Source organism: Gadus chalcogrammus, chromosome 3, assembly GCF_026213295.1.
Source record: "Gadus chalcogrammus isolate NIFS_2021 chromosome 3, NIFS_Gcha_1.0, whole genome shotgun sequence".
NCBI lineage: Eukaryota > Metazoa > Chordata > Actinopteri > Gadiformes > Gadidae > Gadus > Gadus chalcogrammus.
In genome coordinates, this window is record NC_079414.1 from 7,155,421 (window position 1) to 7,174,101 (window position 18,681).

The 18,681-nt window shown below is 48.5% G+C and overlaps 1 protein-coding gene across 1 annotated transcript in view; it reads left to right on the forward strand.

Annotated features, from left to right (window-relative positions):
• The window catches only part of LOC130379087 (receptor-type tyrosine-protein phosphatase delta-like), a 98,780-nt gene that overhangs the window by 61,376 nt on the left and 18,723 nt on the right, over positions 1-18,681 (forward strand). The window contains 16 exon segments of the mRNA XM_056585678.1: positions 336-477; positions 1,786-2,082; positions 3,222-3,415; positions 4,389-4,415; positions 5,135-5,252; positions 5,995-6,582; positions 7,070-7,164; positions 7,641-7,897; positions 8,381-8,474; positions 12,582-12,806; positions 13,141-13,301; positions 13,854-13,865; positions 14,369-14,481; positions 14,592-14,633; positions 15,041-15,138; positions 18,266-18,389. Of these exon segments, the coding sequence (XP_056441653.1) occupies positions 336-477; positions 1,786-2,082; positions 3,222-3,415; positions 4,389-4,415; positions 5,135-5,252; positions 5,995-6,582; positions 7,070-7,164; positions 7,641-7,897; positions 8,381-8,474; positions 12,582-12,806; positions 13,141-13,301; positions 13,854-13,865; positions 14,369-14,481; positions 14,592-14,633; positions 15,041-15,138; positions 18,266-18,389 (2,587 nt within the window).

Sequence of the window (18,681 nt, forward strand, 5' to 3'; positions counted from 1 at the left end):
ATTTTGGAAGCGGGATATTCTAAAACATTATTTGGCATCGGTCCCGACAGGGCTGTGTGCTTTGGACTCGATGACTAGTCCATCAAACTATGCCTTGATCTGCACATTATCTATAGATTGTGGGATCAATGGATAGATTGATGAAAGGGTGGATGGAAAGATGAAGACCCAGACAAAACAAAACGATCAAACAGGCGTGTCTTAAGATGAGAAATGAAGCCCCCAGAATAACTCTGGCCAGAGCAGCATCGACCTGCTCTCTCTGTTCCCTGACACCGCTCCTCTTCTTCTTTCTCCCTCCGCCCGCGGGGCTCCTGGTGGGTTTGGTCTAGAAGAAGGCTAGCTTTGAGCCCACCACCTCCTACCTGCTAAAGAACCTCAAGCCCTTCTCCACCTACACCTTCCAGCTGGCCGCCCGCAGCAAGCACGGGGTGGGGGCCTACACCAACGAGGTGTCCATAGAAACGCCCCAAACACGTAGGTCCTAGCGCCCGCCAACATGCCCGGGAGAGCGCCCCAGTCCCAGTTTGTGTGTGTGTGTGTGTGTGTGTGTGTGTGTGTGTGTGTGCGTGTGTGTGTGTGTGTGTGTGTGTGTGTGTGTGTGTGTGTGTGTGTGTGTGTGTGTGTGTGTGTGTGTGTGAATGTGTGTGGGTGTGTGGGGGGATGGGTGAGTGTGTGTGTGTGTGTGTGTGTGTGTGTGTGTGTGTGTGTGTGTGCGTGGGTGCGTGCGTGTGTGCGTGCGTGTGTGCGTGCGTGGTGGTGCGTGCGTGGTGCGTGGTGCGTGCGTGGTGGTGCGTGCGTGCGTGTGCGTGCGTGCGTGCGTGCGTGCGTGCGTGCGTGCGTGCGTGCGTGCGTGCGTGCGTGTGCGGGTGCGTGCGTGCGTGCGTGCGTGCGTGCGTGCGTGCGTGCGTGCGTGCGTGCGTGCGTGCGTGCGTGTGTGTGTGGGTGGGGGGGACAGAGAGAGAGTGACCAATTTTAGATGATGTATAAATGTATAAATTTGAATAATTATGGTAATGAAAGCACAAATGAGGTTCAGACCAGACCTTATTATATACAGTTTTACTCAAAACAAAAAAATTATCAATTGCATTATTTTGCATTGTCAAAATTGGTCCTTAATGCAGACCTCAGATTCTGTTTGTATTCCAACTAAAATACACAAGAGACTGTTGATTAACATCTTAAAGCAACCCATTAAGTTGACTATGAATCAGAGGAAATAATAAATGCATACAGAATCTGAGGTGTGACGAGAGTATAAGAGAAACAGCACTAAAGGTAAGCAGTTGAAGGCTGGTTATTGGAACCCGGTCGCGGATCAGAAAGGATGCAGTAGTCTAACCAGACGTGTGGACAGGTAGGTTCCGTGTGGAGTGCCTCCGCTAGTCGATGTCTTTTTGTGTTGCGCCAGATCTTCTGAACCCATTCACCCGTGTTTCATCCGTCCACGTTCTTATCAAGCGGACAGCGAGCCATCCAACCATTCAGCCTCCTTTGTTCAGTCATGCTTCAGCTGCGAGGGCGGTCGTCCTCTTTAGGGCTTTGTGTGCTCTCCGGTGTTTTGTTTTCATTTGATGTCTTTTTTTGTTTTGTTTTCTGTTCCATGTCTCTCGTCCGCTCACTCATTCCCATGCCTGCACCTCACTTCTACCATCACCTCTCCACGCATCAACACCTATTCGCAAAACACACACAACGCACAACACGCAACGCACTCCCAACCCTCCAAAACTACACAATAAACCCCCCCCCCCACCTCCTGGACCCTTGGCCCCCGATCAGTCCCCTCTGCGCCTCCCCAGGAGGTGGTGTGCACCAGCTCCAGCTCCACCAGCGTGCTGGTAAGTTGGGCCCCGCCCCCGGAGGAGTTCCACAACGGGCTGGTCACGGGCTACACCGTGCAGTACGCGCCCACCGAGGGCAACCGGACGTCCGGGAGGGCGGAGCGCGTCCCGGCGCCGCCCTACCTCCTGGAGGACCTTCTGAAATGGACCGAGTACGGCATCACCGTGCGGGCCGCGACGGAGGCCGGAGAGGGGCCGGAGAGCTTACAGCTGCTGGTCCGCACTGAAGAAGATGGTACGTCCTGATCGATAAAAACCACCATCCGCCCCTCCCCGTGCCCCCCGTTCCCCCCCCCCGCGCCGCACTAACAAACGAACGTCACCTCTGACCCTCCGACACGCTGAGCGTGATTAAGAGTCCGTCACTAACAGCCCGTTTTCTCCTGCTGGATGGATCCGGATGAGTGAACACACCGTCACTGCAACCTCCGATGCCCGCAAGCCCCCCCCCCCCCCCCCCTCGCTCCGTTCCTTCGCTGCCCCACTCGCTGTCTTTCTCCGGTGGCTTTTCCTCCTCCCATCACTGCACCCAGGGCTCCTCCTCTTCCTCCCTGTGTGTGGGCGCGCTGCCCTGGAGTCTGCATGGCACGGAGCCTCCACAGTAACCATAGACGTGGCGTTAAGATGTTCTTCTGTGCCTCTCCCTTCAACCTGCCCTCTGGCTGCTAAACAACTAATCCAACGTGATATCCCACCCAGATTCATCACGGGACCCGGGTTGTTATGTGTAATACAGAGGGATGTTTTTTAATATAACCTTGGTTTCTTTTCCATGAGACCGTATAGACCAACTTAATGGAGTGTAGCATCAGCGCTATGAAAGGAGAAGCATCCTCCGTCTTGTGCGGGGGGCTTATCCGCGGGTCAGGGGCCGGAAGGCGGCCTGAGGGCTTCCTCACTGTTCCTCTTTAGCGAGAGCGCTTCTTGGCAGCTGGAGTGCTGTAACTGTTTTCTTTTTATAATAGTATTTCTTCTCTTTGACGGCCTACCACTGTTTATCAGCCCTGGGCGCCCAATCCTTTCAATCGCCCTGCTTATCTTTCTCTCCATTCACTCCTTATCTTACTCTGCCTTTTACTATCCCTCCATGTCGTCCTTCAAGCAAACTGTTTTTTTGACAGTTTTGAGGTTTTTTTTATCGAGGCATCATGGCTGCCTTTATACAATTTTGTTATTTTTATATCTGGTATTTTATTAAACCTTTCCAACCATAACTCTTTATGACCGGCCCCCCTCAAAAAACCTCTGTGAACATCATCCTTCTTTCCCTCCCTTCGAAACAACAAGAGATCCTTACTACCCACGAAGCGTTCAAACAAAGTACCCGGCCCGTCTATGAGCGCTGACCTCATCTATCCCATGATGCACCTCTAGTTCCTAGCGGGCCCCCGCGGGCAGTGGAGGGGGAGGCGGTCAATGCCTCGGCCATTAGGGTGAAGTGGCGCGCGCCCGCCCCCCCGTTGCAGCACGGCCAGATCCGAGGCTACCAGGTCCACTATGTGAGGACCAGCTACGGGGAGCCCCAGGGGCAGCCCTCCATCAAGGACATCCTCATGGAGGACTCCCAGGTGAGGCCGTTCCCTCTTCTCATGTCCGTTCAAAGGACCACACACTGTGTACCATTTTAGACCGTTGAATGGCCGAGGGCCCTGCTCAGATTCATTCTGTTTATCCAAGCCAAGTCAAGCCGAGTAAACACATGCAAACTCTAAACATGTTCTGGTATAGCTAAATAGTTAGCGCTGGCTCAAAGAGAAAGTAAAGTGCATGGGGTGAGGTTTATTGTAGACGCTGTGTCACTCACCTTTTGAACAGCCCACAAACACGTGTGTGGTGCTCTTTTACCTGATTGGTGCACGATATGTTTCCAAGTTATCACAGTCGTTAGAAGTAATCAAGAGGAGCTGCTCATTCAGCCCTTTGATGAAAACTGTATGCCTGATGCTGAGAACACGTGGCAGACTCTAGTGGCACACAGTGCGTAGCGACGCCATGCTGTCAACGATATGGTAGGAGCAGGTACTAGATGAGATGGAAACTCATGAGGTGGTGACCTCAAAATACCCTGGGTTCCAGCCCTGGTGATAATAGCCCCCCATTCCGATTGTTTCCCTGCTCAGACTAGTAGATAGAGGGCCTAATATGCGCAGGTTCGGGGGGCCAGGAGCTCTGTACAGATCTCACTGCCAGAGCGACGTGTATGTGGACCGATGCAATTAGCCAGCAACATCTGGGTCGATAGCGCCTGGGGTCTCCTGCAAAGTGGGCACATTTTGACGGGTCAAGGAGGAAGGCAGAGAGCGCGGAGATAGAAAGAATTCATGAATGGAAATGACTTGCACAAATCGCTTTGCGTCTAGTTATTAAGCAGATTTTAATATCTATGGCGTCGTACAGACCGAAACTGTGAGGCTGCGTCACACCTCTCACCTTTATTAATGACGTCCAAAGCCTGATCAGTGATGTAGATGAACATTAATTTCAAGAATCACATTTTAAATTGGCTGTTAATCTTCCACTCCTTTCTCTTCCATGGCTCAGTGGGAATACGATGACTCAACTCAATATGTGAGTAAACCTGTTAATCTAATTGTTTTGTTGAATATTAATGTATGCATACATATAAAATTATGTGACTCATGTTTGGGCCATTCGTCGAGTGGAAAATACCTGCTACTAGAGCCAGAACAGAAATCCCCATAGAGTAGTAGTCTTTATTTATGACAATCTGTACCCTGTGTTTGTGTTTTAATAAATAGTGGCACAAAGATACATGATGGCGGTGACTAATACCATGAGTCACGCATAGAGATTTATTAATAAACACCGGTGTCAGTTGTTTTTTCCAAAGCGATGTCTGTATCTCAGGATGCCACGCACTTGATTTAGACTAACATGGTGTTCCATGCACAAGGCCATTTCTCTTTATAAGTTGCTGTGGAAAGAACGTGCTGAAGTTGATTTACTCATAACATGAATGCGCTTCAACTGTCGGATATAGCTTCGGTTCAAGACGATTTTATATTAGTGAGATACTGGTGTTTATCCCCCTTTCTATATTTACGGTGGTGCTTGTGAAAATGCAATTCTTATACTGTATTGAAAACGTTCATCCTCTATTTTATGAAGCAGGAATAAAAGTACTTCCAACACCAACATTCTGCTTTCACAACACTTCCACTAGCGTACATTTATACCCGCAGTGCTTACGTCGGTCTGGGAGGCTTGCAGCGTTTTGCGGTGTGGCTGCAGCTGATGATGCTGGTGCTCTGTGTTGTTTTGTTAAGGAGGTGCTTCTGGGAGATTTGAAGGCAGACACGTCTTACTCTGTGTCCGTGGGGGCTTACACCGCCAAGGGGGACGGGGCACGCAGCAGAGCCCTAGCAGTCTGCACCGCCATGCCGCGTACGTGCTCACACACACACACACACACACACACACACACACACACACACACACACACACACACACACACACACACACACACACACACACACGCACACGTGAAAGCACCCATGCACATGCACGTGCGTATGCACACAAATACACATATACACTCACACACACACACACACACACACACACACTTTCTCACACATACACACACACAAATACCCTTCAAACACGTATACACAAACACAAACAAACAAACTCAAATGTAATTAGGGAGGATAATAGCAAGCCAATAAATCCCAGACATGGCTATAGTGTATTTTGCTCTTTCATATCGTACCAATCAATAAGTGGGTTTTAAAAAAACTCCAAAGTTGTTTTGAGCAGCAGCAATTATCCCAAGAGTAGGCAATGAGCTCAATAGCTTTTTTGAGCTCATCATAACTTTGCATCATAAATATTATTGTATTATTTTTGTACTATATTGTAACTATTACACAGCTTTGTTGAGCACTCGATTCTGATTGGTCATTTTCGGCCTTCTATGGTCTGTCATTTCTGATCAGCTGACCGCTGCTATGAATCACAGACCGCTATATGGACGCTATCTCCAACGGTTTTAACAGATTATTTATTTTGGCAGAAGCAATAACTTCATAAAAATAATTTATTTATTGAGTAAATAGCAGAGTAACAGTCAACCTCGCTGGCCCTCACCCCTGACCTCTGGCCTTTGACCTCGTGCCCCTTCCAGTGCCGGACAAACCCACGCTTACGGTGCTGGCCACCGACTCGGCCACTGCCCTGCTGCAGTGGCAGCCTCCCCCCTCGGCCCCCACCCCGCTGCTGGGCTACCGGCTCACCCTGGGCCGGGTGGACGTGCTGCCCCTCACCGTGGTGGAGTTCCCCGCCCGTGAGCGGCGCTACACCGCCCAGGACATCCACAAGGGGGCGCGCTACGTCTTCCGCCTCTCCGCCCGCAACAAGATGGGCTACGGGGAGGAGGCTGCGGAGGAGGTGGCCACCCCCGAGGACTGCCCCAGCGGGTACCCGGAGGGCCTGGTGGCCCAGGAGAACACCGCCTCCTCCATCCAGCTGGCCTGGAAGGCCGTGCCACTGGTGGAGCAGAACGGGAGGATCATCAAGTACTCAGTTCTGTACAGGGACATCAACAGCAGGGGCAATGCCTCGGAGGTTGTCGTGGGAACCCCGAACTCGAGCGTGCTGTTGGAGGGCCTGAGTGCCGACACGGTGTACGATGTGAGGGTGTGTGCGTTTACCGCTGTGGGTCCCGGGCCCTACAGCCCCGGGGTCCAGTTTAGGACGCAGCAGCTGGGCCAAGGTAGAAAAACATGCGCAGATGCACACACACACACACACACACACACACACACACACACATACACGTCACGCATTCCAGAAGTCCATCATCATTGCTCAGAGGCTAACTTTCATAAAGTCATCTGTTGTGTCTGTACACATGTTTGTACTGTCTGTAGACCTACCACTGGGTTTGATTACACACAAACAACCCTGCATAGACACACACAGCTCTGGTCACAACATTTTCAGTGTGTTGTTTTTGGTGTGTGTTTGTTGTGGAAGTCCTAGCCCTAAACCCTATGCAAAACCAAGGTAAGAGACCAATAAGGACGGTCGATGGGAACAAGGATCGATGGGATCCTTGTTCAAACCGTACCTGAACTGGTCTCAGTGTTGGCTCTGGAGGAGAGTGAACAGGTAAGCCCTCCACCTGCTCCTGCAGTGACAAAGGATTTGCCTTCCTATTTACATGTTTTGGTTGTGTGGTTGTTTGTTTGTTTGTTTAGTGTTCGCAACCAACTTTAGGGTGAAGGCGGCCATGAAGAACTCTGTGCTGCTCTCCTGGGAGGTTCGGGACAAGAACCCTGCCCCGCCATTCACTGTGAGTCAGGACGTTAGAAAAGAGCTCACGTTTTTCATTATTGGCCTATTTTAGAAAAAAATAACATAAGTGGACAGGGACCATTGACGTTTTAATCACTTGGGCAGCACCATGGATTGAGCTATCTTTTTAATCAGGGTTGTGGATCCTTCGGTCTCACACGATTTGATTTCAATTCTTGGGAATCTAATTCAAGCAGTCCGATTCAACCACGGTTCACGGTGGATTCTCGATTCAGTGGTAATCAAAGGATTGACTCCAGTCCGCTGTGAGCTAAGAAAGGCGGTGAGGCAAAAGATGACATGAAACCAGAGTAAAGTGTGCGATGGAGGATGTCGTTTTCATATTTGAAAAAGTCACAAAGGCATACCTTTTTTACATTTTTTGGAAGTTGTAAATCGATGTCTGGTGACTCTCAAACCGTGTGCTCCAGCACTGAAACCAGCCCTCTCTCTCCAACCTCTGCTGCTATCCAGATCCTGTACGGTAAGGGCCAGTCGGTGGACGTGGACGGTAAGCAGACCCAGAAGCTGATCACGGGCCTGGAGCCCAACACCCAGTACTCCTTCCTGCTGACCAACCGGGCAAACAGCGCTGGGGGGCTTCAGCACCGGGTCACTGCCACCACTGCGCCGGACATCCTGAAGACCAAGCCCACGCTGGTGGGCAAGACCAACGCAGACGGTATGGTGACCGTACAGCTGCCCACTGTGGACACCACCGCCAAAGTCAGGTAGGCAGGGAGGGGGGGACGGATGGAGAGATGGACTGATGAATAAATGAGGAGTGGGGGATGGATGGATGGATGGAGGGGGGGGAGAAAAAGGGAGAGACAGAGGGATGGCTGGAGGGGGAGAGGGAGCGAGAGACAAAGAGTTGGATGGATGGGGAGAGGGAGAGAGAGGGAAAGAGTTGGATGGAGGGGGATAGGGAGGGAGAGACAAAGGGATGGATAAAGGCGAAGAGAGATAGAGAGATGGATGAAGAGGAGAGGGAGGGATTGATCGTTTTTGGATTGTTGGTACATACATCGGTACATGGGTGGATGGATGAATTCAGGGATAAATTAATAAAGGATTGGCTAATGGTTCTGTTGTTGCCATTCACATCTCACCCCATCACAAGATTATGTGATGTTGTCTGATTAAAACGTATGCCACTGAGCACTCAGTCGGTGGTCCAAATCTCAGATATTTGTGGCCTGTTGTGTTGCCAGGGGTTACTACGTGGTGGTGTTACCGCTGAAGAGGCAGAGAGGCGGGAAGTTCCTGAACCCCTGGGAGGAACCGGACCAGATGAACATGGATGAGGTGAGATCTGAGGGGGAAAACAATGTGGTGCTGCCAACTAATAAAGTGGCACAGCTGAACTGCTGTCAGAAAGAAACCCATCAGATGTGATTTGAATGAAGATGGCGGCGACAATCGTCTTGATTATGATGATGATTAAGATGATGATGATGATGATTGCATTCACAATAGTGAAATTCAGATTGATAGACAGTTCAGTCAGTAAGTAAATAAATGATGCGATACACACAGTGGGACTTATTTTAGCGGTCTGAAACGCAAGTGAGAAGCGCAAAACGGAAGTTGCTTTGTGGGCGGATCTCTGGCGCTGTTGCTATTATACCGGCGGATAAATGACTCTTTCGCCCGACGCAAATCTAAAAAGGGTTGCCCTGAAGCAGCCTAATTACCCGTAGGTGTGGTTTGGGCGTAACGTGCAATAAACCAATGAGAGTGCCATCTCCCATCCCCTTTAAGAGCCATGAGCGCATTTGAACCTGACGAGTTGATATTATGACGTTTGCAGTCTCAAATGAGACAGATGCATGACCACATGAATTTCAAACTACAAATGGCTCAGTTAATGGCCAAATAATATGGCCTAATTCACACATGCAATAGCGTTTTCTTCTACAACTTCACAAATACTGAGTCGTCATATACATTTTGGCAAAGAAAACTTAACACACATGATATGTGGTCCTGTGGCCGCAACAGTGGACCTATTTAATGATATGCGGCAATACATTAACAAACATTGTTTCTTACCAGTATTGTATACATTATCGTCATCGACTTCTGTTCCTATTATGCATGTGTCCCCCCGTTAATATACATTGCCATGGACTGTATTATGCATCACGTGTTTAGTTTGCGTGTGTTTAAGCAGATGGATGCACACACGCATTCATTCATTCTTTTTAACATTCACTCGCGGCAAAACTATGTTTCTAACAATCAAATACTCATCACTCCTAAAAGTCATGGGCTTGTACACGATGTCCTTGTCAAGATAATATGTGTTTGCTGTACGGTGTTTGCACATGCATTGATTTAAATACAACTCATTACCACTGTGTACCACGGCCGAGTGTGAAGCGCCTGGCATGAGGATCAGCACCGCTAAATCTGAAGCCATGACTCTTAGCAGGAAACCGGTGGATTGCGTACTCCGGGTAGGAAATGAGTCCTTAGCCCAAGTGAAGGAGTTCAAGTACCTCGGGGTCTTGTTCGCGAGTAAAGGGTACGATGGAGCGTGAGATTGGCCGGAGAATCTGAGCATTTCCGTTCGCTTTACCGCACCGTTGTTACGAAAAGAGAGCTGAGCCGCAAGGCAAAGCTCTCGATCTAACGGTCAATCTTCGTTCCTATCCTCACCTATGGTCATGAGGGTTGGGTGATGACCGAAAGGACGAGATCGCGGGTACAAGCGGCTGAGATGAGTTTTCTCAGAAGGGTGGCTGGCGTCTCCCTTAGGGATAGGGTGAGAAGCTCAGCCATCCGTGAGGAACTCGGATTAGAGCCACTGCTCCTTTACTTAGAAAGGAGTCAGCTGGGGTGGTTCTGGCATCTGGTAAGGATGCCCACTGGGCGCCTCCCTTGGGAGGTGTTTCAGGCACTTCCAGTGGGGAGGAGACCTCGGGGAAGACCCAGGACTAGGTGGAGAGATTATATCTCAACACTCTGGCCTGGGAACGCCTCGGGATCCCCCCGTCAGAGCTGGTCAATGTGGCCCGGGAAAGGGAAGTCTGGGGCCCCCTGCTTGAGCTGCTCCCCCCGCAACCCGACCCCGGATAAGCGGATGACGATGAGATGAGAGATGAGATTACCACTGTATCATGTGTGCTTTCCCAAATAATTTAAACAACGTTATAATTTACTCTAAAACAAGATTTTGTTCTGGAAGGCTGGGATATAGCCTACTTTGCTCGAGTTTATCGTTCAGTACGTTTACATGACACTCAAGAAAGTGGAATTATTGGCTTAGTCCAACTATGATTGGATTATTAAGATGCATGTATACACCTCAGACTATAATCGCATCGAAATCAAGTTACTCATAGTTGAATTAAGACACTTAGATTATTCGACTGTCGAATTAAACCTGCATGTAACGGATCGGATCACATGGAATCAGATTTTGTGTTCTAAGCATGCTCGAGATTTTTCCCGGGGGCCATGATCCGGAAGCATAAGGCGACGATAGTCATTTTGTTGTCGCCGTCGGAAAACGAGAGATGGCAATTTATTTTAAAAGGTGGCGAAGAAGATGGAGGAAGCCGGTGTCGTGCCAATGTAGTTACCCCCTATAAGAAATGTATCATCATCAACATGCATTCAGTACACGCTACGCTTCTGTTACGAGAGTAGCGTATGTGTGTGCGCGAGAATGGCAGTGTGTGTGAGTGTCCTAAGCGAGTGAGTGGACGAGTGTGTTGGTCATCAACGAGGTTGTAAAGTAGTAACTTCGGGCACATCTGTCAAAATAAATGTTTTTTTACGATATTTATTCATTCATTGCGCTGCGGCCGAACTGACAGGGATATTCTCTGATATTATGAATCTTAAAGACTGCGTCAGGTTCTCCGACTCTCTGGTACTTCAGCAACTAGTAAAGACTTGTAGTGAGGGTTATCTCGGCCATGGTGGAGAAGGAATTGAGGTAAAGGAACTTTAGCTTTGACTCGCTGAAGTCAATATTGAAACGCAACATAGAGGAGAAAGGGATTGTTGCCGTATGCAGGACAGCTGTCAGTTCAATTCGGGTCCATTTCTCAGACGCTCCATTGTTCCGTCCTCTCGTTCGTATGCGGACTCCTCCAGCTTGACTCCTCCCGCTGTTCCGCTGCCGGAGGAGTCTGCATACGACCGAGAGGTCGGAACAATGGAGCGTCGGCGAAATGACATGGACCCGAAATCAACTGACAGCTGGCTACTGAAAACATCTTTCTCGAATGCTGCGGCTGCCTGAGTTTGTTGTTGCTAGTGACGTCCGATTGAGGAGCAAAGTCAAACTATGGTCTTAGTCGGATTAAGCTGTGCATGTAAATGTACTGATTGTTATTATTATTACTTTAACGCAAGGCATAGCGTACTAAAGTGTTCATTCATGCAGCCCCTATGAAAAAAATAAAAAATCCACAATCCACATCATCATCACAATATTTAAATTATGCAAATCGTTTGCATGTTTGTGCTGTGTATAGCCTACTGGTGTTCAAGCTTATCTTGCAGTTCCGACCTGCCATGGTACCTCGAAATAGCAACACCAACTGCGCTATCCGCTAGTGCACTTAGACCAGGTTTTTGTCAATCAGTTGCGAAACTGCTTTATCGATCTGTAAGATCGTGTATTATTTGCGCGGGAACACGCCTCTGCTTTTCGCTGTGCAAACTAGCAACGATAAATGCATCGGTGTAGAAAGTCAATTGCGCTGGGTGCAAGGTAGGGCCCAGTGTATCAAACCGGTCCAAATGTAATAATGATAGAAGTACTGACGGTTCTCATCCTTACCCTGTGGGACTGACAGTGGGGAAGCACAAGTCCGTCCACTGCTCATCAATTCACGTATTCAATCCCTTCAGTGTGTTCTCTATGGTGCCCCCTCATGTCATCTTCAATCTAACCCTCCTCCTCTCTGTACTCAACCCTTCATCAATGTCAGCGGCGCTGGCCAGGAGCCATCAAGGGCGATCATGTATAGGAAATGAGGATCGATAAGGCGCAGGCATATTGCATCAGATGAAAGATAGCACGATGTTGACGTGATGAATAGTGTGGGGGAGGGGAGCTATTATCTTTTCATCTATGCCTTGTCAGCCGTTGTTTACGGGGAAGATAATAAGTGTCGAAAACTGGTTTATTCTGCAGGGGAAGTGTAAAGGTCAATGACTTGGGGCATAGTGAGTAAATAGATAATGTCCGATCCTTGGATCTTCCACATTGTTCACGTATGAAAGAGGATCCATATCATCATCGTAATCTTTCTTTTGTACTCTCTTTGATGCCTCTATTCAACCTCATCTCGCTGCCCTCATCGTTCCCCTGTTCTCTCCCTCCACTACCCCACTTTCAAATGTTCTCTTCTCCATTCTAACCATCTCGTCCTCTCTCCTATTGGCTCTCAGCTCCTGAAAGAGATCAACCGGACCAGTGTGAGCCGGGCCCTACGAGTCCGCAGGCAAGCAGCCCAATCAGAGCCCAAGGCTTACGTCACAGCTCAGTTCAAGACCCTCCCCCCTGAGTTCACCCTCGGCGACGGCCGAAACTACGACGACTTCCGGAACCGTCCTCTGCTGAATGGGCAGGAGTATGTGTTCTTTGTTCTGGCGCTGATGGACCTCTCTGAAAATGTGAGTACCAAAGATGTCTTTATGATGTGACACATACATTCTCCATCATTGCAATGGCTCCTTCTGAGTAGCTCAAACTAGAGCAGTGCAATGTAACACTTGTTTCATCAGATACTTCCGGCCTCATTTGTTATTCTATAAACATCTCTGCTGCCGTCCATCAATCAACGACCCGCATTTCCCAAGCTGCCACATAAACATGATGGGTGAAATATGAGAGTGGACTACACACAGGGCCTCGGTGCTTTTGGCAGCAGCATGTGTACAGTACATAACACCATAGATAACCTCTCCCCTCCCCCCCCTCCCCCTCCCCCTCCCCCTCCCCCCACAGACCATGTTCTCCACGAGCCCCTACTCTGACCCCGTGACCTCCTCGGATGCCGACCCTCAGCCCATCGTGGACGAGGAGGAGGGGCTGTTGTGGGTTGTGGGCCCGGTGTTGGCTGTCATATTCATCGTCTGCATCGTCATCGCGATTCTCCTCTTCAAGAGGTGAGGACAGAACCACGAGGAGGGTTGTACAGAGAGAGAGGGGGGAAGAGAGCAGGAGAGGGAGTTGGGGTAGGGAGTGATTGAATATATATATAGAGAGAGGGAGGTTTGGAGTGTATAGACAGAGGGATAGAGTGTAAAGAGAGAGGGATGAGGGCATGCATGGTTCTGAAGGAGTTTAAAAGGAGACACAATTAGACACAAATATTTGGATTATTTTTGGGAAGAGTGGAGGTGTTGTGGATGTGTGTTGTGATTGTAGGAAGAGGGCTGAGGCAGAGGGTTCAGTACTGATCCATCTGTGCATTACAAAGTAAAAAGACATCTGCATTGCAGCTTTTCATGATTATTTTGATACATATGTTGTGGCTAATGTAGTGCATAATATACCAATATGAATAAACATATATCAACCCTTGATTTGCTTATATATTGACGAATCCCTGTGTGGGAAAAAGAGCATTGGATTTCCTGCTGCCGTTCTGTTGGGCGCTCATGTTATTCTTTTCTATCTTTCCTTTGGTGTGTTCCTGCCTTTATTCACGGATCCAGCAAACCTGACAGGTAAATAAACTCGGAGCCAGTGTTTCCTCTGCCTTGCACTTTATTCTTAGAAAAATAAATAACTCAAGGTGCTTTTGTGGAAAGCTAGGCATAACAATATATATCCCAATGATTTATATTTCCCACAAGCCTATTTTCAATCAAGGTTGACTATACGGTATTATTCTATACTACACTATACTATACTATGCTATACTATACTACACTCATCTATATTATGCTATACCATATTAACCGTTACTATACTATGCCATACTTTACATTACTATACAATACTAAATGAAACCATTAGTAGTTGTATTAGCTTGGCCACTATACAGAGGCAACAGGTGTTTGCTGATGTGCAGGTGTTGGGGGATGTGTGTTGTGACTGCAGGAAGAGGGGAGGTGTAATGGGATGTGTGTTGTGACTGAAGTAAGAGTGGAGGTGTTGGGGGATGTGTGAGTGTTGTGATTGCAGTAAGAGTGGAGGTTAAATGGGATGTGTGTCATTGTGACTGCAGGAAGAGGGCTGAGGCGGAGGGCAGGAAGGGCAGCTTCCCGTGCAGCAAGGCCATGTCCTCACACCATCCCACAGACCCTGTGGAGCTCCGCAGGATCAACTTCCAGACCCCAGGTAGGCTGAACACCCCCCCTGGGTGATTGGTGTGATCCGGCAGCTCTTAGCGGTGCTCGTGGTAGTTCTTTGGACTATTGATTAATCCTGATGTTGTTTCCCTCTTTCAGCCTACCGAGTATCAGTGTACCGCGGTTACCGGCGGTTGTCAAGTCAGTTGGCTTTAGTCTGCCTTTGATCCTCAGCTAGGATTGTCTTTCTTTCTTTTCTTTGACATGATCATGCTTTCTAACAATCTTCATTCCATCCCATCAGGAAGCGATAACAACAACGCATCCTGTAACAGCAGAGCTGAACATATTTAACAGTCTGGCTCATGATTTAAACATCTTTAGACCTTCATGGCAGCAGACATGTGCTGTGAGAACACAGTTAATCTGCGTGGGCAGCTTTCACCACAGACTAATAGTCCCAGACCTGTGCAACCCTGAGACACAACATTGTCACCTAACAAAGTGAAACACTTCTCCATTTGCTTTCTTTCCGCCGGCCATGGAACCAACACTAAACCACATCACTGCAGACCAGCCTAACTTTGACTCTCTCTCCTGCTGGGCAGGTATGGCGAGTCATCCCCCGGTGCCGATCTCGGAACTGACTGATCACATCGAGCGCCTGAAGGCAAACGACAACCTCAAGTTCTCCCAAGAGTATGAGGTACGGCTGCACTTTTCCTCCTTCCTGGTCAACCGTATTAAGGGAAGGAGTCACACTGTATCAAATAACCAGAAGATGCTAGTCGAGATTGGAGAAAAAGGTTAGTTTCCTTTTATTTTGTTAGCTGCACTTACAAGCGGTTGAGTGGATTGGTGAACACATTTCAAATGGCAGTCGGCAACAAAGTGGGCCTGCAGTTTATAAACCAACGTTTGAAATCGATTGCTATTATAAAGCGCTCACTCACCTTGTAAACAACACAACACTTGGAGCCCATCTCACGTGGAGTTTAGGTTGTGAACTCAAATAATTCAAAGAGGTATCTAATAGGGCCCACTAGAATACCAGACGATAGGAATAGGAAGGAGGTGTTCAGATCACTTCAATCCTATTGTGCATCCATATTAACGGATAAGAAAGCAGCCCGTAACTAGCCCTCCCTATCACGCTCCTCCTTTCTTGTCGTCTTGCGGTTAACAATGTAAATGTAAATGTCTCCCAGTCGAGGGGCCGCTTCCCGACAGGGAAATCAACGCCGTCGTTTCGAAGCGCTGCCTTCCGCAGATAATTCAGACCGCCTTTTTTTTTTGTGGCAGGAAAAAGAATTATAGAGGAGATACAGAGATGGCAATAAAGACGAGAGAAAGGCAGGGAACGAGAAGAGAGCTTTTTTGATTTGTTTTCTCAAGTTAGTGTGTGGTGGGGGTGGTGGGGGTGGTGGTGGTGGATTGGAATGGGGATGGAACAGGGAAGGGCTGTAGTGGAGGGGCTATGTTCTTCTAGGTGATAACTGTTCCAGAACATGTTGTTCTTAACCAGGGACCTAAATAGCTACTATCAAAACATTTATTTCATTCTCTGCAGCAACGGTAGTTTCGGTTGCACCGAGCTCTGTATATCCATTTGAATAGGGAGACAGGCATTTTGCTCTGCCCCACAACTGAATTCTGTTCACACCCATGGCCGCAGGGTAAAGGCTTTCGGACCACACTGACTGCTAATTGGCCAGTAGAAGAGAGACAACACAGATATTGTTTTTGACAAATACATATAATATTCAAAAAGAGAGAAAGGGAAACTGTCTTTGCACACGATGCAAAGAGAGTTGAGAAATAGGAGGAAGGACGTTTCGGGGAGAAAGAGGTGTGCGGCAGGGAGAGTTTAAGTGAGAGGGAGGGATAGAGAAAAGCCACATTTGATTGTGGTGTGAGTTGGGCCCACTGTGCCGAGACACACATTCTCTCTGTATGACTGTGTGCTTTGTTCCGAGCTCAACCTCCTTAACAAGAAGAGAGAGAGGGATGGAGAGACAGAGAGGGAGTGAGAGAGGGAGATGGGTGTAGAGCAAGAGAGAGAAAGAGACCAGTAATGATTGTGGTGTAATAATTAGACACACATGATGATGGGCAGTGAAATGAAAGCATGCACACAAAAACACACACACACACACACACACACACACACACACACACACACACACACACACACACACACACACACACACACACACACACACACACACACACACACACAAACACGCACACACACACACACACACACACACGCACGCACGCACGCACACACACACACACACACACACACACACACACACACACACACATGCATGCATGCATACATTTATTCACATTATCACACACAAACTCAAACAACCCTGGTATTTTTCTCCAACCTCACCATAATTATGTATCGTAAAATATTCCAATTTGCTAAATGGCTCTGGTCTTCACTCTGCGTCCCTCTTCATTGACAGCCCCATAATGACCTCATGTCTGCTTACAGCGCTGCACACACACTGCAATTACCCTCTGCAAGCTTAATTTGTTGCTCCAGCATGACCGTCCCTTCATACCCAGAGGAATTTAACTTCATACACCCGCTCCCCGCTCCCCAGAGTGGCTGGTCAAAGCAGGCGCCTGCATGTTCTGGATTCTTCCGTGTCCCAGAGAGTTCACTAGCGAAAGAAAAATAAGCAAATCCTTTTTGAGTTAAACACCGCTTGGTTTTCTGTCAACCAGGCTGTGATTGTGTTGTTTTGGTACAACAGAGAGATCCGACAATGACTGTGAGCACTGCTCCAGGGTACGGCCCCAACCTCCCATTATTTTAGAGACAAATTGCTGTAGCAACCTAAAGGTCACATTTTAAGAGCTGCACAAGATCAATCCCGGGACTTAATCTTCCTCTATTTCCTTTCAAATAGGAACTTCTTATCTTGGCCTTAGCCTCAGCACAGATCGTGATTTGACTAGAAGGAGTGTCCACAGCAGCTATGTTATAGATGCTGCACTGTAGCGATCAGACGGGATCTGCTGTGAGCTGGACGGTGGCGGTAAAGAGACGATATGCACCCACAACCTTGGCCTGTGGCCGGTGAAGGGCGCTGCGCCGTGGTTTCTGGGCTACTGAAATACTAAAGTTTCAAGGGTTGTATTTCACGGCACTAGTGAGACGGGGGAAAATGAGGATTAAGTAGAACCGTGGGAGCACAATCAGAGCTGCCGAGGCGGTGGCCCCCCCGGCACCGTGTTCGGTCCCCTGTACGAGCCATAGAAATTAGTTCAGATAACATTGAGTCCAGACTGACCGGTGATTCTAAGCCTCACAGACAGTCCTAATTTCATTCATCAACGGCCAAAAGGTATCAATCGCTGTCGTTTTCATTTCATGCGTTATCCTCCAATCCATCACTTAAAGGACATGAGGGAAAGCCAGGAGGAAAACAGAGCTCCCCTTACACATCCCTCCCATGAATGAAGCCTAATTCACTCGCATACACATTTACATTCAGTCGTTTAATGCTTTTATCCAAAGCGACTTCCAGGTGATGGCTGAGAGCAATCAAAGCACACACAATCAATATCGGAGTCACTACTAAATGTTAAGTGCTGCTTGGCCGAGTTTCCAAAAACATTTAAATAGAGTGCATGGTAGCCATAAGAGTAAGTAACGAGGGTTCACGTTTGATTTCTTTTGTTCGTTGTTTTCCAGTATTCAAGCGCTTAGGAGTCAATGCCACTCTTGCATACACAGCCATAGAAATACTTTGCTTCAACTTGTTTCTTTTGCTTTGACCTTTAGCCTTTGTGGTGACGCTTGTGTGTTGCAGTCGGTTGACCCCGGTCAGCAGTTCACGTGGGAGAACTCCAACCTGGAGGTGAACAAAGCCAAGAACCGCTACGCCAACGTTATTGCGTACGACCACTCCAGGGTCGTCCTCGCCAGCATCGACGGTATGACCTCACTTACACCTACTACACTGTGTGTGCCTGTGTGTGTGTGTGTGTGTGTGTGTGTGTGTGTGTGTGTGTGTGTGTGTGTGTGTGTGTGTGTGTGTGTGTGTGTGTGTGTGTGTGTGTGTGTGTGTGTGTGTGTGTGTGTGTGTGTGTGGGTGTGCAAGCATGGGTGCGTGCATGCGTGTGTGTGTGTGTGTGTGTGTGTGTGTTAGAGCGCGGAACGGGCCCCATTCAGTCCGAGCCTGGCCCGTGTCCGACAGAGAGGTAACCAAGCTCAACCCCAGCACGA